A 17,016-nucleotide genomic window follows, 5' to 3' on the forward strand; every position below is an offset into this window, starting at 1 on the left:
AACTCATTTTAATTTCCTCTTCAGTGCTCCACTAATACTCTATTACCAGAATGATGGGAGAAATAAGCGGTTGCATGTTCATCACTCTTGCCTTACAAAGTGTCAACAACTCAATTTGATTTTTCACTCTGATTTATGGCTGTCACCTAGTGTTTTAATCATCTCTGGGGAAAGTGTTCACCAGTGCTTTGGAAGGTAAAAAAAGAAAGAGCACTATCGCTACACGTGCAGTTGGTTAGAATGCAGGTCTTTTACTTTGCATTCTGGCTTCAAATTCAGTACAGATTAATGGACATATGTTTTGTCTCTCTCTAACTGCAAGGTTCAAACGGAGGTGGAGCATTCATAATCCAAGGGTATAAACATAAACCTGCTTACAATGCTGTGCTTACTCACATAAAATTACTTATTTTGGACGCCAGAGGATGGCAAAAAATTGAAATGTCAAATTGAAATAAAATGTGGTCTACATTGAACTTGGGTAGTGAGACAAAGTAGAACTACTTTCATCCTATATTTAATCTATTCTATAGCATCCCAGGAATTGGACAATATTGAATTAGATTACAAAGGTAGGAAAAATGTTATAGTACAAGAATAGAATGACACTAAATCAAATAGAAGCCAATCTACCCAATCAGCTTGGATCGATTTTTAGCTTCTGCATGAGCCATGATCCTTAGCACAAATGCCTCTCCTCTATCCCTTAAGCATTTTTCTTCAACAACATCTTTAACCTACTCTAAACGTTAACATGGTCTCTACTTTGATCAGCAATTACATGCATTCTACATCCTCTTGGTGCTCTGTAAAAACACAGGTTTCTCATTCTCAGTCCAAAATCTATTATACTTAATATTGTATCAATATTCCTTCTAGAACCTTCAACCACCAGAAACAATATATTTCAATGTGCTGTATCCCATTACATTGCTTCAGCAGTGTTCCTATTCAGGGAAGGAGGGCTTATGCCTGAAGAAGGGCTTATGCCCGAAACGTCGATTCTCCTGTTCCCTGAATGCTGCCTGACCTGCTGCGCTTTTCCAGCAACACATTTTTCAGCTCTGATCTCCAGCATCTGCAGACCTCACTTTCTCCTCCTATTCAGGGAAACCAACTCACCAAACTTAAAACTCCTACTAAGACCAAATATAGATTCCATGTTACATATCAGCTTCAATATTGTATACCTCTTGCTATAACTCTGTATTCCATCAGCTAATTTGTGGCCTTATTGGCTTGAGATGCATTTAACATCGTGAACCTAAATCCTGCCAATACTCTTCAGCTTTTATCCAAACAAAGTTGTTTATTACTTTAGTTTTTAAACCAAAATATTTCACTTACTATCTGAAATTGAATTTCATCAGGCATTGGAAAATCTGGTTTCAACATCACCTTTGTATTTCAGCAACCATCTCAAGCCTGGCCTCAATGATAAACACATTAGATAAAAGTTATCCTAGAACAGAACCAGTGAATACCAACTTCCAAGCAGTCTGAGTAACATGTCTTATTTCAGACTATCTGTTTCCCCATGACCTCTTCTAACTAGTTACTATCCACCACTATTTTCATTGATCTTAAATCTTCTGTCGTTCCAAATATTGTGATTTGTAAAAATAAAAAATCGTAATGTAAGAAATCTTAATGTAAGAATTAAATGTTAATCATATCTCTTGGAGAATTGGTTACAAAGTCATTGAGAGTGGAGGGGGGAGGGATAAAAATCACAGGTAATAAAAAAATTCAACCACCTTGTGTTTATTGCTAGTTCAGCTCATTTGTTTTCACCAGTTTGGTCCTGTCAGCTCCTTCAAATTCCCCATTCTTCTTGATAATTGAAGGGTTCTTGTGCAGTGCTGATAATGTCCCTAATGTGGATGCAAATTCCACCTATCCTGGAGAACACCTGAACATGTTGAGTAGTATGTTCCTGATTCTCCTCTTAAGTTGGTATTGGTTGCTTTCATAGTCAAGACACAAGTTGTGGGAACACAGGTATGTTGTTGTATCAGAAACACTGCGAAATTAGTCTCCAGGAGGTGTATGAGATCTATTTTGTAAATAGCCAGCCTCTCTCTTCCCTCTCTAGACCACCAACAGCAAACAGGAGCCCAGCCTTTATTTGGCACATCTTCAGAGCACCAGACTGGAATTAGTAACACTGAAAAGTCTGTGATTAAATCTATGTCCACTGTTCCAAATTGCAACATTGAGCATTCACAATAAAATATGTCTAATTATGGTCAGTTTAAACTGTTTGGATTCAAAATAAACTAAGATGCTAATTCTGCTAAGTTACAGAAACAATGTTATTTACATCTGACACTAAATTATTTTGATTTTGATCTTGATCAGTAACGTGTAAGCAACTGCGTGTGTGTACATTCGATGAGAGTACAAAGTTCGATGCCCTTTTGGTTGAGCAATCTCATGACAGTTGCCATCTACAATTGAGTCTGACACCGGGATCTTATCCTCGCTTGTGTAACTATATCCAGTGTGAATCAGTACATTCAGAAAAATCAAAAGTCCTGATGAAGATGTGAATGACTTGAGTTATATTGTGGTTCCAATCATTTGTTATCTTCATCGAGAATATTACATCATGATCATTTGCATGTATCTTTTAGTTAAATCCTGATTACAGCTGTGTGATTACAGAGGAACCTCAATTATCCGGCATTTGATTTTCCAAATATCGGATTATCCGGCAAGATCACAAGGTCCCGATGGTCAGCTAGACTGTTACCCAGTATTCAATTATCCAGAATTTGATTAACCAAATGACATATTTCCCACCTGAGTCCTTCGGGTAATCGAGGTTCCTCTGTATTGCACGTGGGCAGAATGTCATAAAGAGATTTAATAGCATCAAATCACTATCAAAGAAAATTAAGAATAAAATCACAAACAGGCTAGCCAACACTGTAAAATAATCACTGTCTTGTTATTAACCCTTGTCTTTAACAATTTGTGCCTTTGTCTCTCTGTGTGTGATCCCTTCCAGCTCAACAGCAGGTCCATTCGTCTTCAGCACCTTCCCCTCCTCACTCCCCTCTTAGCAATGGATTCCACTACACATTTGTCTAAGCAAAGTAAGAACTAACAGATTTTTAAACTTTTTTCCTACTTTAACTAGTTTGTGTGATTAAAGTATTAAATTTACACTGTATACTAATCCAGTAGCTTCTTCAGTAAAATGTATTCTTTAAGATTAAGCCAAAAAAGAGAAATGCAGAACCTAGTATCATAATATAAATAATGTTAGTGGCTGATTCTAGTTTCCTATTCCAGGAATACCTAGTAATAAACACTGCTGTCAGCCACTACAAAATGAATCAAAAGTAAAACTAATGTCGAATTGACTCTGCTTTTTAGTTCTGAAAATATTCCATAAAATTGTTGGAAAGATTTGCTACATAACTTATATATGAGATAATATTACTTTAGTTGGATTTTGGAACTTTGGTGGAACAAGATTTAAGTTCTGAGGTGATAGTCTTAAAACAAAGATGAAAAAGAGAGAAAAATTAGAGATTGAAGTGATAGAAACCTTTCTTGTCAAATGGTCAGTCTTTTTAGGTTCTGCCAAAAAGTCATCCTAGTTTTTGGAATGGTAATTAAGTATTGAATGTACTTGGGTTGTACAAAAACAGGAGTGCTGGTGAAACTGAGGAGATAGGCAGCATCGATAGAGAGAAAGACAGTTATCATTTCCAGTCCAACCGCCCATTGTCAAAAGCAGTTATGAATTGCTGAAGTGAGAAAGTACAGCACATTTAGATCAAAAACACTTCAGTTGCACTCTTAAAATGGCTCTAAATATGTTTGCGTATAATAGCCAGAGGGCATGTGGCCAACTGCCAATTTGAAAAATTTCATGGTGGAGAATTTTAATTTAATCTGTATAAGTGGTCATCTTCTGTTGCTAGGTCCAAAGCGTCTCACTTGTTCTTAGGACCTATGACTCTCACTAGTTCTATACTGATTGAATTAATTTTAATCCTGGTTAACCGATGTTGTGTGGCAAGTATAGAAATGCTGCAATTTTAATTGAATGACAATCTTACTGTGAAGCAATCCCTCCTGCTTCGTTCCATCATAAAATAAGAAATCAATTAAAATGCAAACTGAACTTTCTATTTCTAGTTGTCACATGACACTGAATCCATTGTGCTCCGTATAGCTTCTGCTTTGTCCAGCTACTTTGCCTTATATTGTCATCCTCCATTCCCCGTTGCTCTGTTTCATACCCTAAACTAGATGCGAAATGGCAAATTTCAATAACTAGCTTTACAAAATAATTTATCAGCAGACTTCAAAGAATTTTGAAAGTCACCAAGTGCTCAGTGGTAAGCAGAATTCTGGCCAGTCCAAATAGCTGGCAATTCTGTTGTCCCAATGGTGCCAGCCTTGGAGCGGTGGCCACCACTGGCAGGAGCCCAAGTAAGTCCAGACTTGTGAAGAGAGGGTTTAGGAGGGCCAGATTCAAGAGAGAGGGTAAACCTTTAGCCAGAGGTGCTCCAAGGGTGCCAGGGGGCCATCGTAGGAAGCCAACGCTCTCCACCCATCTCCCAGAACACCTAATAAACTTGTCCAACATCAATCAATGCTGCTAAAGCAACTAGGCAAGAGACTCCACCCTTACTTTGGTTTGATACAGGCACTGGTTGTTTGAGACTTTTTAATTAGCTGCTACTTGGCATGTCTGAGTAGGCATTGGCTTCAGTTTACTGAAGGACAGTCAGATGCCCACTGCCACCCCTGAATCCGCAAAAGTTTCAGACAGGCCTCGGTGGTTGGATTTACCTACTGGATCTTTTCCTCTTGTATCATGACTTGTAGTATGAATAATATCCATGTATTTGTATCGACATATTCCTCACTCTTGTTGATCATTTGCTACCTTCCTGGCTTGTTTTCAAGCATCAACCCTGGATTTGCCTTATCTATGCCTTTAATATACGTTGTTTGTCCATAATCAGTTTTTCTTTGTTTGTTTCTCTAGTCTGTATGCTTAAGAGCAGCAAGATCAATCCCTTTGTAACATTTTTACTATTGGCATAGTATATGTTTTTGTTTGGTACAATAACCAAAACCAAACACAGCCAATTATGATCCCACCACGTTAAAATATCCCAAGAATGAAGAGAAGATAAAGCAAAATTAGAGCATTTCATTCTATTTCAAATGCTATTGGCCCAAATTTTATGATTATGAGTAGAGACCTTTCACTCAACTAGTATTTCTGTTACATGTACTGAGGGAGGGTACTCCCGGAAATACATCCAGAAAAGTTATCTGGGTTGAACTGAGAAATAGAAAAGGGATTATCACCTTATTGGGATTTTATTATAGAGACTCTAATAGTCAGATGGAAATTGAGAAACAAACTTGTAAGGAGATCTCAGTTATCTGTGAGAACAATAGGGTGGTTATGGGTAGGGGATTTTAACTTTCCAAACATAGACTGGGACTGCCATAGTGTTAAGGGTTTAGATGGAGAGGAATTTGTGTGTACAACAAAAATTTCTGATTCAATGTGTGGATGTACTTACTAGTGAAGGTGCAAAACTTGACCTACACTTGGGAAATAAGGCAGGGCAGGTGGCTGAGGTGTCAGTGTGGGAGCACTTTGGGGCCAGCGATCATAATTCTATTAGTTTTAAAATAGTGATGGAAAATGATAGACCAGATTTAAAAGTTGAAGTTCTAATTTGGAGAAAGGCTAATTTTGAAGGCATTAGCCAAGAACTTTCAAAAGCTGTTTGGGGGCAGATGTTATCATGTAAAGGGATGGTTGGAAAATGGGAAGCCTTCAGAAATGAGATAACGAGTCCAGAGACCGTGTATTCCTGTTAGGGTGAAAGGAAAGGCTGGTTGGTGTTGGGAATACTGGATGACTGAAGAAATTGAGGGTTTGGTTAAGAAAAAGAAGGAAGCATATGTCAGGTGTAGACAGGATAGATTGAGTGAATCCTTAGAGTATAAAGGCAGTAGGAGTATACTTAAGAGGGAAATCAGGAGGGCAAAAAGGGGACGTGAAATAGCTTTGGCAAATGGAGTTAAAGAGAATCCAAAGGGTTTTTTACAAATGCATTTAGGACAAAAGGGTAACTAGGGAGAGAATAGGGACCCTCAAAGTTCAGCAAGATGGCATTTGCATGGAGCTGCAGTAGATTGGGCAGGGGAAGGGACGCGGAGATACTAAACGAGTATTTGACATCAGTATTTACTGTGGAAAAGGACATGAAAGATATAGAATGTAGGGAAAAAGATGGTGACATCTTGAAAAATGTCCATATTACAGAGGAGGAAGTACTGGATGTCTTGAAACGGGTAAAGGTGGATAAATCCCCAGGAGCTGATCGGGTGTACCCGAGAACTCTGTGGGAAGCTAGGAAAGTGATTGCTGGGCCCCCTTGTTGAGATATTTGCATCAACGATAGTCACAGGTGAGGCTGGAAGATTGGACGTTGGCTAATGTGGTGGTGCCACTGTTTAAGAAGGGTGGTAAGTACAAACCAGGGAACTATAAACCAGTGAGCCTGACGTCGATGGTGGGCAAGTTGTTGGAGGGAATCCTGAAGGACAGGATGTACATGTAGTTGGAAAGGCGAGGACTGATTAGGGATAGTCAATATGGCTTTGTGTGTAGGAAATCATGTCTCACAAATTTGATTGAGTTTTTGAAGAAATAGCAAAGAGAACTGATGAGGGCATAGCGGTGGACGTTATCTGTATGGACTTCATTAAGGCGTTCGACATGGTTCCACATGGCAGACTGGTTAGCAAGGTTAGATCTCATGGAAGGAGAAAGTGAATACTGCAGATGCTGGAGATTAGAGCTGAAAATGTGTTGCTGGAAAAGTGTAGCAGGTCAGGCAGCATCCAAGGAGCAGGAGAATCGACGTTTCGGGCATGAAACGTCCATTCTCCTGCTTTTTGGATGCTGCCTGACCTGCTGCGTTTTTCCAGCAACACATTTTCAGCTTAGATCTCATGGAATACAGGGAGAACTAGCCATTTGGATACAGAACTGGCTCAAAGGTAGAAGACAGAGGGTGGTAGTGGAGGGTTGTTTTTCAGACTGGAGGACTGTGACCAGTGGAATGCCACAAGGATCAGTGCTGGGTCCTCTACTTTTTGACATTTGTATAAATGATCTGGATGTGAGTGTAAGAGGTATAGTTAGTAAGTTTGCAGATGACACCAAAATTGGAGGTGTAGTGGGCAGCAAAGGAGGTTACCTCCGGTTACAACAGGATCTTGATCAGATGGGCCAATGGGCTGAGAAGTGTCAGAGGGAGTTTAATCGAGATAAATGCAAGGTGCTGCATTTTGAGAAAGCAGATCTTAGCAGTATTTATATCTCAATGCTAAGATCCTAGGGAGTGTTGCTGAATGAAAAGACCTTGGAGTGCAGGTTCATAGCTCCTTGAAAATGGAGTCACAGATAGATATGATAGTGAAGGAGGTGTTTGGTATGCTTTCATTTATTGGTTAGAGTATTGAGTACAGGAATTGGGAGGTCATGTTGCAGCTGTACAGGACATTGGTTAGGCCACATTTGGAATATTGCGTGCAACTCTGGTCTCCTTCCTATCGGAAGGATGTTGTGAAACTTGAAAGGGTTCAGAAAAGATTGACAAGGATTTGAGCTATATGGAGAGGTTGAATAGGCTGGAGCATCGTAGGCTGAGGGGTGATCTTATAGAGGTTTATAAATCATGAGGGGCACGGATAGGATAAATTGACCAAGTCTTTTCCCTGGGGTGGGGGGATTCCAGAACGAGATGGTGTAGGTTTAGGGTGAGAGGGGAAAGATATAAAAGGGACCTAAGGGGCAACTTTTTCATTCAGAGGATGGCACGTGTATGGAGTGAGCTGCCAGAGGAAGAGGTGAAGGCTAGTACGATTGCGACATTTAAAAGGCATTTGGATGGGTATATGAACAGTGAGGGTTTGGAGGGATATGGGCTGGGTGCTGGCAGGTGGGACTAGATTGGGTTGGGATATCTGGTTGGCATGGACGGGTTGGACCGAAGGGTCTGTTTCTATGCTGTACATCACTGTGACTATGACTGTGTCAGAACCCTGAGATACACCTTGCAGAAGCACATCCACAATATTTGCACAAGTAATTTAACCCTGTCTGGATTGTTCTGTGGCTTGGCTCGAATGATCCAGGGTTGGGCGGTTTACCTATATTTACTCTGCTTGTTACATAACTTCATGTAGTTTTTGTTTTGTATTCAGATATTCACTTGGTGTGTGCCATAGCCTCGAGCGCAATGTGCCAAGAGCTGGAAATTGGATTAATGTAATCACATCTCAGTTAAACAGCCCTCATGATGGGCCGAATGCCCTCTTTCTGTGCTCTAAATGTCAAACTGTCTTTCATGTCATACCTGCTGAGTAGCAAAAGTGAATTTCAAATGGAGTGCCTAAGCATTCCAACCACAGCAATATTCAGCACCCATGACTTTTACGTTTATCCCTGGCAGAGAAATGCTTACCACCCCATTTGCATTCTCCACGATTGCCCTGTTCTGAACTTACTGTCCTGACTTGTCTTCTGCAATCTTGGCTCCTTTCTGGCCAATATCAGACGAAGGTTCAGTGTTATCGTTGGGGCGAAGAAGTGGGGGTGAACACCCTCAGGGGACTGAGGGAGTCAGAGTAAGGGAGTGATGGTAAATACTGTTGGGTGTGATGTTAGGTTTAAATTGTTAGGGTGAGGAAGGGAGGTGAACACAGTACATTGTCTGGTGTAGTTGGAGGTTTGGTGAACACTGGGGATGAAGTAGTGTTAACATTAAACAAAGAAATGCTCATCATGGGGTAATGATTAATTGTTGGATACTACTTTTGAAAATAATTTTTACTGTGAACAAACCCGAATAGAGCATAACAAGTACAAGCTTTGGGATATTTAAACTGTAACAGAATATGGCAACTACTGCTACAAAAGTAGAGTACAGCTTGACTTCCCTGACTATCTGCATGATGAGAGAGCAGTTGCATTTCACGTGTGCTGTTCATTTCCGACTGAGCCAGGACTGAAAGTTCACGCGAGAAATGCTGAGCTTGGTCATAGTGGGGGGTCAGAAGCAGGAGTGGAATGGAAATCTGACTGTGATTGCTACTGTTTAGAAGATTTAGACTAACGTCTGCATGAACTGTTTCATCACCTTGAGATTAGAAACAAAAGAAGCTTCCCTTTCAGCATCTGGTACAGAAATGATGAGTCGAATAGCCTCCAATCTTGTAAAATTCTGTGTTTCTCGGAGGTAGATGTCATTTTTAGAACAAGGTAGAATGTTGATGCATTTCTGATTTAAATTCAATTAATATGTTAGAAGTTGCACAAACTATCAAAGTAAATATTTACCTGTTCCTGTTTTCTAATTGTGAAGCTGATGGGGAGGAATATTTATTCCCCTTGCTGGTATTATGCAAGGTTGTGCTGATTCTCTATGGGCAGACAGCAACATGTGTTGCTGCCCTTGTTGCATTCCTCATTAATAACTTTGACAAAACGTACATGAGCCACAATGTGAAAGAAACATGTGTTTGTGCACTCAATAGTTCAGTTTTTTGTGTTGGAATTCTCTAACAGTGCCATCTTGTGACAATTGAACAAAACAGCACTGCAACAAAACGACCTCCTAACAGTTACATGTACACGTACATATACTTGAGAGGGCTATTTGCCTCAATTAAAGCTAAGCAATACTTTTCGAGGATTCTTGTGTAAAACAATGAAGAAAGATCTTGTGCCATCTGTTGAAAGAATCTTACATCATTTGGGAGATTAGCCTAAGAGGATTCAAAAAGGCAAACCAAATATTGTTTTGAGTTAAGAAGAAAAAAAAATTACATATCGTTAAAAGACAATTACATAATTTAGATTAACAGGAAGCTTTAAAATATATAGTTGAATAGCTAGAGTAAATTGACGGTTGTTGATTTTTGTAAAATGTCTCCATAATAATGCTTGAATGTCTTCCAAAATGTTTAAGCTGCTACATTTTAATATTAATTTCAGAATTGTAAACTTTGATTCAGTTACTCGTGTATAGAATATATACAACAGAAGAGCTTATGGTTGATTACTGGCCTCTCTGTTAAGTCAGTTGATTGAATCCTGAAGACGTGACAATTCATAGAATCCCTACAGTGTGAAAGCAGGTCATTCAGCCATCGAGACCCTCCGAACAGCATCCCACCCAGATCCACCTCCCTACCCTATCCTTGTAATCCTGCATTTCCCTCGACTAATCCACGTAGCCGACGCATCTGTAGATGCTATGGGTAATTTTGCATGGCCAATTCCTCTAACCCACAGATCTTTGGACTGTGGGACCAAAGCGGAGAACCCAGGTAAACTGGGGATACTTGATTTTGACTCTCAAAATGTTAAATGCAGAAGGGCACTTTATCCACTGTCACATATGTTTTCTCATCAAAGCCTTATCATTATTTTAAAAATATGTAACATATCACAAGCCATTGCATTTTGATTTGTATAGTCACCACCTTTTTAACCTGTGCTTCAGAAGGTTCCCAACTCCACAACAGACTTCTCCCATGGGTCATGACTCCTTTGAACTACATGAACTATATCTACTAAAACAGGCATGACTCTGTGGAAAGGAGAAGGTTGAGGCAAAGCATAGTGGAAAAGGATGGTCTACAATGCCCACCTACTCACTGTTCCATGTGAAATCACAACCCTTGTGCTTATCCCATTATCTGGCAAAGGGACTATGTGCAGGAGTCCCAGAATTGGATCCTGTCAGGCATTTTAAATTCTTGTTCGTCTCTGTGTCCACATGGATGGACACACCCCTTTATACAATAAAAACAGAAAATTCTGTAAATGCTCAACAGTTAGGAAGCTTCTGTAAAGAGGTATACAGAATTGATATTTCAGGTCAATGACCTTTCATCAAACTTGGAAAAGTTAGAAACCGGAGAGGTTACAAGCAAGTGTACTTGGATAACATTGGGAAAAAGAGCAAAAAGCAAGAACTGTGATCGGGTGTAAGATGGGAGATTGCATGACATGAGACTAGGTGGTGTGGTAGAAGTGGAACTGTGACATGAAGCAGTCATTAAATTGAATCTGATCGTCCCATGTAGAGGCATTGTGAGCAGTGGTTGTAGAGTACTTAATTGAAATAAATAGTCAGTAATTGTTTCACCTGGAGGAATTATTTGAAGTCTAGTATGATAGAGTAGGCAAAAAGGCATCTGCAGGCACTCACATGAAGTGCTACACTGGGAAGGGTGTTGGAAGATGGTGGCCATGGTGGAATGGTTCCTTTCGAATGTTGAAAAGGAAGAGGAGGAATGATGGGTTTGATGGACCTACCTGCTATTGAAAACATGTACATTATACTTTGAGCTGTGAAAAGACAGCAAGGTTGGTGGACTGAGCGATGTTTCCTTTTTCCATGTTTGTGTAAAAAAAAAATTGGATATTGTTTTATGTGACTGAACAAGTGATACTCACTCGAGGATTCTTTTTATTCTCCACATTCTAGCCAAAGCCCTGGCTGAACACTAATAATACAGAGGAGCAAAGAATGGAACAAAAAGAAAATTGCAAGAAACCTGCAAAGCTGATCTGATGGAGGACAACATTGCATTGCAATTAACTTGTACTAACCAGCCAGGAACAGAAGTAATTACGTCAATTTGTTTTTTCTACTAAAACAAACAAGGGCAACTTTTCTTTCGGAAGCAATGAAGCAGGATTATAAAAACACTCACTCACTGGATTAAGTATTTAAAAGGCAAACTATTTTTCTAAAACTTAAAGGATGCAGAAACATTCACGGTGGAAGTTTGGGTGACTCAGATATTGGAAACTAATTTTTTTCTTAACACAGCAGAAGTATGTGAAGTAGATTAACTTTTCTAAAACAAAACATATATAATGGTATTGCACTTTATACATATACCATAAAAAGCTGATTTGCTGCATTTTAGAATCAGAATGTATTAAAATAGATTTGTACAAAACATGCAATTGTTCAGAGCAATTTTGCAGTGTTGTGAAATATGTTTAATTTTATTAGCCTGTTTTCAGCTGCAATATTATAATGTATTCCAATGGCGGCTACAAATATTCATAAGAAAAAGGACCAATTCCATGGTTCTCATAATTTACATAAAAACACTGATCTATTTTTGAACCGGAAATTAAAATGTGATATTCCTACACTTTTTGGATCAACTTTAAAATGAGTTTATTTTGTCTGAATTGAGCACTGCCAGAATGAATTATATTGCCAAAACCAAATGGATTTCATTGTCATTTCTGCGTGGACTCTTGCAAAGTGAAAAGCACAGTGAAAAGATATTTTGGAAGATAATGATGGAGCATAGACACATTTTTGTAATTTGCAAGGGAAAAGATTGCATATGTGTAAATATTAAACAAAAATTCAACAGGATACTGTGTCTCTCTTCATAAGCTTGAATATATGCATGTATTTGATTTAGTGATGGCCGAGACTTTTTTTTCTTTTAAAAACATGAAGTGGGAACACACTTTGTGGTTGAATGGCAAAGGTGCCAGCTCTCTTGTCATACTGAGCTATACATATATTCACCAAGGCCAGCATTCAGCACTACAAATGGCAACAGCCTTTTGGGATAAAGAGAAGACCAAGAAGGATCAGACATGTTTCATCCATCTCGATCACTATCGGTGAAGTTATGGGAAAAAGGCTACCATGTGGGCACAACTGAATAACCACCTACATTTACAGTCAGGCTTGAATAAATCAAATGGTCAATGCTTAAATCCCCAGCAGTTACCTTCAGCCAGAATGAGTTCCTCCCTTCATGAAACGAGGGCAGAAAATTGAACACAAAAGAAAATAAAGAGATAATCATTGGAGAGAACTTGAAGTACAAAGGTGAGACATTGATTTACATTTAGCATTATAACCTTATGTAAATTAACATTATTAGAAACCGTATGACATGAGCTCAATCTTAATTTGTGGTCACTTTGACTTTATATTCCATAATTTAATTTAAACATTTCTTCTACATTTCTACTTATTCCTTTATCCTTAGATCTTCTCCAAATCTCTTGTCTTCAGTTACCTCCTCACTCATCTTAGGTCCTTCTTGGTTTTCCTTCTCTTTACACTCCCCTCCTCACCCTTGTCTCACTATTACCACCATCCTTGAAGCTCTCCAGATTTCTAAATGTTTGATTTTACTTTTTAAATGCAACATATTGCATAAATAAAGCAATAAATGAGGATCCCATATATTGAATCTTAAGTAACAATGAATTATGATATTAATCAGTATAATATATGGCTATGTATAATTTGTAACTTGGTAAAAACAATAACTGCAGATGCTGGAAACCAGATTCTGGATCAGTGGTGCTGGAAGAGCACAGCAATTCAGGCAGCATCCAACGAGCAGCGAAATCGACGTTTCGGGCAAAAGCCCTTCATCAGGAATAAAGGCAGAGAGCCTGAAGCGTGGAGAGATAAGCTAGGGGAGAGTGGGGGTGGAGAGAGTAGCAGCATAGAGTACAATGGGTGAGTGGGGGAGGAGATGAAGGTGATAGATCAGGGAGGAGAGGGTGGAGTGGATAGGTGGAAAAGGAGCTAGGCAGGTCGGACAAGCCTGGACAAGTCAAGGGGACAGTGCGGAGCTGGAAGTTTGAAACTAGGATGAGGTGGGGGAAGGGGAAATAAGGAAGCTGTTGAAGTCCACATTGATGCCCTGGGGTTGAAGTGTTCCGAGGCGGAAGATGAGGCGTTCTTCCTCCAGGCGTCTGGTGGTGAGGGAGCAGCGGTGAAGGAGGCCCAGGACCTCCATGTCCTCGGCAGAGTGGGAGGGTGAGTTGAAATGTTGGGCCACGGGGCGGTTTGGTTGATTGGTGCGGGTGTCTCGGAGATGTTCCCTAAAGCGCTCTGCTAGGAGGCGCCCAGTCTCCCCAATGTAGTGGAGACTGCATCGGGAGCAACGGATACAATAAATGATATTGGTGGATGTGCAGGTAAAACTTTGATGGATGTGGAAGGCTCCTTTAGGTCCTTGGATAGAGGTGAGGGAGGAGGTGTGGGCACAGGTTTTACAGTTCCTGCGTTGGCAGGGGAAAGTGCCAGGATGGGAGGGTGGGTGGTAGGGGGACGTGGACCTGACCAGGTAGTCACGGAGGGAACGGTCTTTGCGGAAGGCGGAAAGGGGTGGGGAGGGAAATATATCCCTGGTGGTGGGGTCTTTTTGGAGGTGGCGGAAATGTCGGCGGATGATTTGGTTTATGCGGAGGTTTGTAGGGTGGAAGGTGAGCACCAGGGGCGTTCTGTCCTTGTTATGGTTGGAGGGGTGGGTCTGAGGGCTTCAGGCTCTCTGCCTTTATTCCTGATGAAGGGCTTTTGCCCGAACCGTCGATTTCGCTGCTCGTTGGATGCTGCCTGAATTGCTGTGCTCTTCCAGCACCGCTGATCCATAATTTGTAACTTGCCAGATTAAAATGAATTATGATAGTTGAAAGTAAAATCATTGACAAACATTCAATAATGAAAAGAGTCCATGTTTTAGGTTTCTATTTAATACTTTGCTACAATAGGATCATACGATATATTTTACTGAAGTGTTACTTTTAATTTGTTTGTTCTGAGTTAGATTTAGAGAATAACCACCAACTGTATTTGTATTAATGTTAGAGGACTCTGTTTGTAAAATACTGCTTTTGCCATACCACACCATCTTGAATAAAAGTGACTGCCATTTAGCTGTGGTCTTACTGGAATTGAAATCTGTCTGCAATAACGATAGTGCAATAACAAATAGGAACATCATTTTGCACCCAACCAGATATAGTTTTCCTGGGTCCGACTGGCCAATTCTTGGTTAAAAAAAATTACTCATTGTGACTAAATATCATTTCTGAATGCATTCCGCCCTTATAAACAGTGGCAGTAGTGAACTCTATTCTTTGTTTATTCTGATTACACCTTTCATTTTTCCCATTCTTCTTTTCCTTAGGTATTAATTATATTTGAGTGACTTTCGGAAAGTAAGTGTTGAATCCCCTTAATCTGAAGATTACTCATTTGGTCAGTGTGCGCCATCTTTTCCATGGGCATGTCGAAAAAATTCAGTTCTGATGAGCACAGTTTTAACTTAGCTGGAACTGAGGGACTATAGGCTAGAAAGTATGTTGATCCTGAGCTGAGCTGATGGAGAATTTCTTAGTAGAGCAGAAAAATGTTGCTTCAAATAATTAGTGCATGGCTTGATGCTGAAATGTGCAACAAAGAAGATCCCAAGTTCAATCTCTAATCAGTGGAGCAACAGTTGGCTGCTTCAATTGCCTTGAATGATACTCTGTTGGACAAAGGAGCGTCAGCTGGAGTTCCCACTTTGATCATTATTTGGTTACCATGAATTATTGGAAATTGAGCAGATGCAAATTTTTGAGGTCTGAATTGCAATTCTTGATATTGTTCACTAGAATACTAGAACTATGTACGTTTGTGCAGACAGCGGAATCATTGATGAAGTATCAGGAGTGGGGGTGAAGGTGGAGTTGGAGGGAAATCAGTTGGAAGGAAATTGTTAACAGCCCCCTCAGTAGAACAGTGCATTAATTGTAGAGGAGCAAGTAGATGAAATTGTAATAAGTGTCATGAAGGATATGCTTTAAAATTAAGTGTGAAGTTTGGGCTTATTTTCAGTTTGTGTGTGTTCTCAAGATATTTTAAAAGGCAAGTAATTATCAGCAAATGCGTCTATTTTAGACATAACCAAATAGACATTGGTATTGCTTGTTAAATCAATACATTTTGATAAATAAAACCTGGATGCTAATGAATGGTTACTCCTAGGGTACCAACATTTCTTTTTGTGTTTCATATCTGGATTGATCTGTATTTTTGGTATTTTCTATTCTTGTTTTATAATTGAAGTTTTTTCTTCTAAATATTTATCATGTTGATATTTCCACAAAATTATGGTTGGGCACAGCAGGTGGAAATGTATGTTATTTGTCCTTTTGAAATGGTTAACTTAGCTGAACTGAAATCAAAAGTACAGAAGCCTGCAGGCATCCAAACTGTACATAAGGCACAACACCACTCCTCACCTGAGCAACAATTGTGTGGGAGCTAACTAGCTGTTGTGTTGAAAAGGGCAACAACTTTCATTGCATTTTAGGCAAAAGGCAATTTTTCTTAGAACCCAAGTACAAAGAAAAAAGACAAAATGTACATACATCACAGTCCCTGCAATTCTGTTTGAACCGTTGTATTGATCATCTTGAGCCAACTGATGTGTAGTTTCTATTAACATTTCTTGAGATGTTACTGAGTTCAAAGCCTGTGATTTTTAAAGGGCATTTTTAATTTGGGGCCCCATGGTGTATTATGCTGGAGAATACGATGTTAACAAAGTCATAATGTATGGATGTATAGATACATTTGCAAGGGATCTGAGAGCTGGCTTTGCTGTGTACAAGCTGTTTTTGTTTTAGTTGCATGTGCTGCCAAATAGAGATGCTGAGATGAGGCAACAGGGGGAAGGGTACAAACCTTCAAAGAATCACCACCTGCTTCCTCCTTCACCTCTTAGCCTGGAGTTTGGCCAGGAACGTTATTTTGAACTACTTCTGAGACTTACAGCCTGCTAGAAGCTGGGTTTGCTGCCAAATTCAGAAACCACTTCAATGCACTGTATTTGACTGACAGCCAGTTCACTTTCATGCCTCTTCCCTGATACCTTTGATTGTATCATGACTGTTAGTGGCAGAAATGCTCAAAAGTGTACATGGTGGCGCAAACAAATAGACCTTGGTCTGAATTAGATCTGCCATGGTTTTTTTTTTAATGACTTTTCAAGGTTTTGATAGAGTGCAATGACAGTAACATTAACAATGCATCATTCCTATCACTGTCATATTTATGATAACATGCGTCATTATGGGACAGTTGTTGGAGTAAGTAACACTCCAAAGTGCTTTGC

The 17,016-nt window shown here is 39.7% G+C and overlaps 1 protein-coding gene across 10 annotated transcripts in view; it reads left to right on the plus strand.

The window, feature by feature from the left end:
* Positions 1 to 12,473, plus strand: part of plekha7b (pleckstrin homology domain containing A7b) — a 472,905-nt gene extending 460,432 nt beyond the window's left edge. For 5 of the 10 annotated variants that reach the window (XM_043705777.2, XM_043705780.2, XM_043705781.2 and 2 more), the window contains 4 exons: positions 534 to 572; positions 2,362 to 2,490; positions 3,014 to 3,101; positions 11,559 to 12,473. In XM_043705777.2, coding sequence (XP_043561712.2) covers positions 534 to 572; positions 2,362 to 2,490; positions 3,014 to 3,096 — 251 coding nt within the window. In that variant the 3' untranslated portion in view covers positions 3,097 to 3,101; positions 11,559 to 12,473. The remainder of the gene's footprint in view (positions 1 to 533; positions 573 to 2,361; positions 2,491 to 3,013; positions 3,102 to 11,558) is intronic. The other 5 variants (XM_043705783.2, XM_087996497.1, XM_043705778.2 and 2 more) reach the window with 4 other exon arrangements.
* The last annotated feature ends 4,543 nt before the right edge of the window (positions 12,474 to 17,016 follow it).

This window comes from Chiloscyllium plagiosum, unplaced genomic scaffold (genome assembly GCF_037043375.1).
Source record: "Chiloscyllium plagiosum isolate Xiang-an unplaced genomic scaffold, Cpla_swu_hap1 HiC_scaffold_18, whole genome shotgun sequence".
NCBI lineage: Eukaryota > Metazoa > Chordata > Chondrichthyes > Orectolobiformes > Hemiscylliidae > Chiloscyllium > Chiloscyllium plagiosum.